This window comes from Leptopilina boulardi, unplaced genomic scaffold (genome assembly GCF_019393585.1).
Source record: "Leptopilina boulardi isolate dan_hultmark-lab unplaced genomic scaffold, ZJU_Lbou_2.1 LbouV2_213, whole genome shotgun sequence".
In the NCBI taxonomy this organism is placed as follows: Eukaryota; Metazoa; Arthropoda; class Insecta; order Hymenoptera; family Figitidae; genus Leptopilina; species Leptopilina boulardi.
The window spans coordinates 2634450-2641699 of NW_026137767.1; the positions used below are offsets into that span (position 1 = coordinate 2634450).

Below are 7250 nucleotides of genomic sequence, written 5' to 3' on the forward strand. Positions count from 1 at the left end.
TTTCTTCAAATGTTATTAATTATTTATTTAAATAATTTTTATTATTAATTATTAATTTAACACCCGTTTATCCAAAATAGTTCATATAGGGCTCGTTGGATGCGGATTTCGATAAGCATTGGAATGGTATTTTTTAAATTATTCTAATTTTATTTGTTTGTAAAATATTTCATTTTTATTAACTTTTGTTAGTTAATTAATTAATATCTCGAAAACAAAAAATAATGCCATCTCAAAAATTTAATCATCCATTTATTATGACTTAAACAATATTCAAAATGAGGGAGAACATGTTTAAAACTTATAAACAAGTTTTATTTTTTAAACAAATTGTTTAAAAAATAATTTTTTTCTAAAAGTTTAAGGTCTTTTGCGTAAAAAACATTCTCAACATTTTTCTCTATTTTTAGTGGATAAAAAGTTATAAGTAAAGCAAAAAAATATTGTTCTAATTTGTTATTGTAAGTATCTCGAAAAATATTAAAAATTTCAAATTCAAAATTTGTACACTTATTTAGCACCACTATCACTACAATTTACCGAATTTTGAGAAAAATCCGAGACATGACCCCGTATTCTCATATGAAATGCCTCATGTTTTAAAGACTGAAATGTGCATATTATAAAATGCATAAATTGGGTACTTGAATTAAATGTATTTTTATAATTTTATTTTACAGTGTATATTTATCATATCACAAAAAAAGTAATATTAATAGTCCAGTTAAGTTAACATTTTTAAATGTTTTAACTCAGGACTTGCTTAAACTCTTTATTTTGGGGTAAAAATAAAGTACCTAAATTTGGTACTTCGAACTCCTACTGGAACCTAAAAATTTTTTAAGATATAGGTGCAAAAAATCAGTTTTTTGCAAATTGCCGCTTTCCATGACATTTTAGCATAAAAATAGTTATTATAAAAAAGAAAGTGTATCAAATTCTGAGTAATTTGATAAAAAATGAATCCTGTAGCTCAAAAATTGACCGAGATATAGCTTTCGCAAAAAAACCCATTTTTTCGAGATTTTATTTAAAATCCGATATTTTTCATTTTTTCCAATATAGCTTTGAAACAAATGATTTTTTGAAAAAATGACCAACCAACAGGAAAGTTATAAAGCTGACAAAATTGCTAACAATTTACAAAAAAGAACAATGTAATATCTCTCATAGTTTCCGCGATACAGTCTCTCAATTTTGACCCTTTTAAGATTTTACATATCAATGGTAATAAAATGAAATTCTATGTAAAACCTCAAACGGGTCAACTTTGAGAGACTGTATCTCGGGAACTATTAGTTATTACATTGTTCTTTTCTGTAAATTGTCAGCAATTTTGTCAGCTTTAACTTTCCTGTTGGTCATTTTTTCAAAAAATCATTTGTTTCAAAGCTATATTGGAAAAACTGAAAAATACCGGATTTTAGATAAAATCTCGAAAAAATGGGTTTTTTTTGCGGAAGCTATATCTCGGTCAATTTTTGAGCTACAGAGTTTGTTTTTTTTCAAATTACTCAGAATTTTATACACTTTCTTTTTTATAATAACTATTTTTATGCTAAAATGTCATGGACAGCGGCAATTTGCAAAAAACTGATTTTTTGCACCTATATCTTAAAAAATTTTTAGATTCCGGTAGGAGTTCGAAGTACCGAATTTAGGTACTTTATTTTTACCTCAAAATAAAGAGTTTAAGCAAAAAAATTGAGGTCCTGAATTAAAACATGATATGCCTTCTTTTTCGACTAATTTGATTGGACTATAATATTAATTCAATGTTAATACATTTAAAAATGTACCATTGGAACAAAATAATTTTATGTGAAAAATGGATGGAATAAAAAATTTTGATTTCACAACTTGCAAAAAAAAAATTTTAATATGATACCATTGCCTTCTGAAAAGTGGTGCTACCTCAAGGAAACTCACGTGCATCGCGCTCTCATCGCCTGATTGAGAAAAATCTGAGATATGTAGAACATAATTTCATGGCTGCCTTTCAACGGAATCTACCATAGGCGTTACGTCGCCCCTTAAACTACTTCGTGACTGCATAAAAATAAACCTATAACAATATTCAACATACCTGAATTCGGGTAAATCATTATCGAACTGAACATTCGTTTCGCATATAACTTGGAGATCACTGTTGACGACTATTGCCTTTAGCTGAAATAAATAAATTTTATATTTGTCAAAATAATTTTTATACATCAATTAACAAAAACAATTTCACTATATAATATAAATTTTTTTGGTTTTTTGTTTATTGGTTTTTGAGTTTGCATTTACGTTACCGCGGATATTAATGTGTAAATATACTTTCTTGTTAGATTATATAAAGAAACAATTAAAAATTACTGATGGATATAAATAAAAAATAGTAAAAAATTCTAGCTTTTTATATGAAATGATAGTTTCAATATTAAAAAAAATTTGCAAACTAAATAAAAATCAGCAACTTTAAAGTTTTCTTTATACATTAATGATGAATTATGATTGAAGATAATAAAAAAATCATTTTACAATACATATCTTGAATAAAGTATAAAATATTTAATAGCAATAGTTGTAAAATATTATTTAATCACTTTTAAAGTACTTTGATTTTTATTTGAATTTTACGGAGATAAAATCTCACTTGCATTACGGTCGCTTTCTAATTTTTCACATACGTTTTTTTATTATTTAAATTACGATAGTTTTGTGAAAACACGCACGAAATATTTTATTTAAGTATTTCTTAAAACGGTTAGGTAGAGCACTGAAAAAAAATTCTGGTTAGAATAACCAGAATTCTAGTTAGAATAACCAGAATTCTGGTTAGGGTATATTTAACATTTTGATTCTGGTTAGGTTAACCAGAATTCTGGTTATTTTAACGAGAATTCTAGTTAATTCAACTAGAATTCTGGTTAACATAACTAGAAAGTAATGTTAAATATAGCCTAACCAGAATTTTTTTTCAGTGAGTGGCTCAAATTTTAAGTCTTCATAAGTTTCTTTCTGTGCCAACTGCGTTTTATTGAAAAAATCATAAATACAAGAATTGTTAAAACTGTTTAATTTCATTTATTAAAGAACTTTATCATTATTTAAACTATCTATTACACTGGAACTTCACTTATTTTAACCAAGACGAATCAATTCGATGCGAAAAGGTACACTTATTTTAACTGTACAGTTTCTTATGAAGAACATTTGATTGGCTGGTTCAAATTTAGATTTGATTGCAACCATTTTTTTTATTCTACATTGAAAAAAATGTATATGGGATGTTACACGTCAATGTCAGAATTTCTTCTAAAAATTTATTCAACGAAAATCAATTTAATACCTATACAGCTCAAAATAATCATCAGCTCATACTCTTTCAAATAAAAAGTGGCGAATTCAAAATGGCGGATCCAATATGGCGTAAATATTTTTTAAAACTTCAATGAATTCGTTTGAAACTGATTAAATTTAAATTAAATTTTGAAGTTTTTGAAAAAAGATAATTAAGAAAATTAATTAATTTAATAGAATATAAACATTTTAATAAAAAGCCACAAAAACTGCAGTAGTCGGACACTGTTGCTATTTTCGAACATCATGATTACAGACGAACATTATGAATTTATGAAGTAAAAAATAAAAAGTTTGTGCTCAATAATTAAATTAAAGATCATAATACCTATATCCAATTATATAATTTAATAAATTTCATCTTTTATGATTAATCTGTATTAATTCGTTGTGCAACTTGAACATAGCGCCAGTAGTCGAAAACTGTGAGTTTTTGGATAAACAAGAAAATATATAGGGGAGAGCGGGGCAAAGGCGTTTTTTGAAATATCTTCTTTCTTTCTAATCTATTACCATTTTCGTTAACAGTTTATTATTAATACGATTAAAGCAATAGATTGGAAAAGAAACAGCTAAAAAGTATTAAATATATTAGGAAATATAACATAAAAATAGTTTTTGCAAGGAAGAGATGAAAATTTCGTTGATCGAAGATTCAAATTTAAAAAATTGTTTTAAGCACTAAGTTCTTAAAAACTTTTTGCTTGAATAAATGAAACATTTATCTACACGATCTGCATGAAATTTAGGTTTTATTTTTTATTTAAATAAATTAAATTTTAAAAATAAAAAATGTATGTCATTGAGGGCAAAGCCGTTTAAAAAGTGTTTCGTAAAAACAGTTGAAAATGAAAATCTGCATTACCTTCATATTTGAAGTTTTTCTAACTTCACATGAATCAAGTGTCAACAAATATTAACCTGATTTTTTAACCAAAACATAAATTGAAATTAATAAATTAATATTAAATAAAATAATATTAAATAATTGTTTTTATTTATTTTCAAAAATTGCATATTTCAATTTAATTATTTTTTATTATTATTGTTATTATCTTACATTACCTATATTATTATGTTACATTATTTTACAAAATCAAATAAAATAAAGGAAATTAGTTATTTGTATGTAAAAAATCTGTTTTTATTATATAATATATTAAAATTGTATAATTTTAAAATAATATTTCTTTTAGAACATAAATTAATTTATTAGTATTCAAATTTATTATTAACATTAAAAAAATGATAAATTTTATGTAAATATAATATTAATATTTCATATTTTCGCGCCGTTATTTAAATTATTTTTGAATTTGAACAGTCGGTAAAGTAGACTTTTCAACGAAAAAGTGAAGAGTTGAATTCAAAATGTGAGGTTAAAAATACAAGTATTGATATTTTTTATAAAATAACTTAAAACTCTTTAAAAAATGTATAAAATACTTATGTTTCAAAGATATTAGGTCATTTACTGTAACTTCGTACAGTTTTAAAGGCTATAATTTTCTACCTTTAAAAAATATAAGCAAAAACGTCGCTGCCCCGCCATACGGGGCAAAGCCATTTTTTTGCATTTCTTTGAAAATAATTAAATTAATTAATCAAGCTTATAATAAATTAAATAATTACTATTGAAATTTGTTATTAATTAGTTTTAGATGAAATAGAAAAAAAATCACGTCAATTGAAGGTGTAATAACAAAAATATTTATAAATAAATGTTACATCAGCGGCTTTGCCCCGCTCTCCCCTATATTTTTTTCTTCATATATTTTATAAAATGGAAACATTTTTATAAAATATAAGCCTCATAGATTTGATCAATGCATTTTATAAAGTAATTTTGATAATGAGTATTATTATTTATTTCGACAAAAAACATAAAAGTGTCCGAGTATCAGTACACTGTCCGAATTATACTCGAGTTTACCATATATCAAAAATGTCAAAGTAGAATGCAAATATATATAATTTTTCTGCAGTATTTCTGATATGACATGCGTTATCATTAAATGAGATAAACAGTGACCCGGGTCACTATTTTGTCTACGTCATAATACTACGAGTTCATACTTGACACTGACTCTTCAGTTTTCTCAAAAACCTGTATAATTATAAAGCTTTCTATAATTATAAGATCAATTAATTATATTCATTAATTTATTTATATTAATTTTCTAATTGCAAGAAGATTTAATGCAACAGAATTCATTAAAAGTTTTAGTAGACTGAATTCTAATAATAATTAAGAATTAAATTATTTAATTAACAATATAATTAATAATACTCTAAGAAATCTGTAATATAAAATTATATATAGATTCCAGTATATGGAGGACGAATTAAATTTAATTTTAATTGCAGTTTTTGAAATTACTAATTACTAATCTGTCCGAGGTAAAAAAAGATTGAATGAAAAAGAAATTAAAAATTTATACACATGTAAACGGGCTTAAAAAAATTTTGCCCTTAAAATGTTTGCAAATGTAGTTGAATTCGTAATAACCATATAACTTTCAAATTAATTATATTTTTGAATTTTTGTTTTAATTTCTATAGAGATAATTTCATCCGCATACATTTTAATTTTTAACATAAAAACGTACAAATTCTAATTCCGATAGAGTAGTAGATTAAAATTGAAATTAATTTAATTCTATTAAATAACATAAAAATTTTCAACCGGTTTGATGAACTATAACTTAAATATTGCTGACAGTTTAATTGAATTCAACAAAAAGGGTTTAAAAAGCATGAAAAAGACTCCAAATATTTTAATCTAATACAACGGATCAAAAAATTTACAAGTTGATAATTCTTACAATTAGTGATGTTAAATTTTGAAAATTTAAGATAAATATAAAGATTTGAATTGTTTGATTCAATATATTATTATGGGACAGAGGAATAAGAATGACGCCTGCGCACTACCAACTGAAATGTCAAATTGATGCTTGTTTATAGCATAAGAATATATTATTTTTCGTGTTTTTTTTTATATTCTAATTATTAGGAAAATTAAAATTACTATTCAATAATAATTATTCTGATTTTATTAATGCATTCTGTAAATCTTAAGATTCTTATTGAAACATCAATAAACAGATATCACATAAAGTCTATAATATTGTACACAAAATAACACAACAAAATCATAAACATTTTCAATTATTAATTTACAAGATGTTTAAAAGAAAAGAATAGGTACGAAATCAATATAATTGAAAAAATGAGAATATATAGAGAAAAAGCAGAAGAAATTTGTAGATTATTAAAAAAATTTACCTGTTGTGTACTAAGATCTAGACCTAAGTATGTTGCGTTGTGTGGTTCATCCATATCTATGTGGAACGTAGAAGTGTATAATGTATAGGAACTGTAGTGGTCACGGACGGCGGAACAGAAAAAGTGAAACCGGTTTCTAAACTAAGGAACGATGAGGAATAATTCGAACAAGTGGTATCAAATGTATAATAGTGGGTGGCTGATAGCGGTAATACTACAGTTTTTGATGCGTTTAATGTTTTAAACTTTTTTTTCTTCCTTTTAAAAATTTCCAACAATCCGTATGGAAAAACGATAAATTACTGACTCAAGTCAAAGTATAGCTTATACTATCAATGCGTTTTGTATTGTTAATTTATTCACAAATGCATTCTGTACGCTTTATGCAATTCTCAAGATACTGTGGCTTTTATAATCTTATCGCTGATGTTTTTAATAAACAACCGGCAAATATATACGTTATTGCTTATGTAAGTTATAAATACTCTAATTCATTGCTAGAAGATCAAGAAAAAAGTTCATATTTTGTAAATGTTGAAATATTGTTTTATGTCTATCGGCATTAATTGTATAACGAATTGTTTATTTCATTCTATCATTCGATGTTTATATTG

General features: G+C 24.7%; 1 protein-coding gene across 1 annotated transcript in view; it reads right to left on the bottom strand.

The window, feature by feature from the left end:
• LOC127278945 (xylulose kinase) overlaps positions 1 to 7028 on the bottom strand; it is a 46421-nt gene extending 39393 nt beyond the window's left edge. The window contains exons 1-2 of the mRNA XM_051300916.1: positions 6637 to 7028; positions 2087 to 2169 (exon numbers count right to left, since the gene is read on the bottom strand). Of these exons, the coding sequence (XP_051156873.1) occupies positions 2087 to 2169; positions 6637 to 6690 (137 nt within the window). The 5' untranslated portion in view covers positions 6691 to 7028. The remainder of the gene's footprint in view (positions 1 to 2086; positions 2170 to 6636) is intronic.
• Between the last annotated feature and the right edge of the window lie 222 nt (positions 7029 to 7250).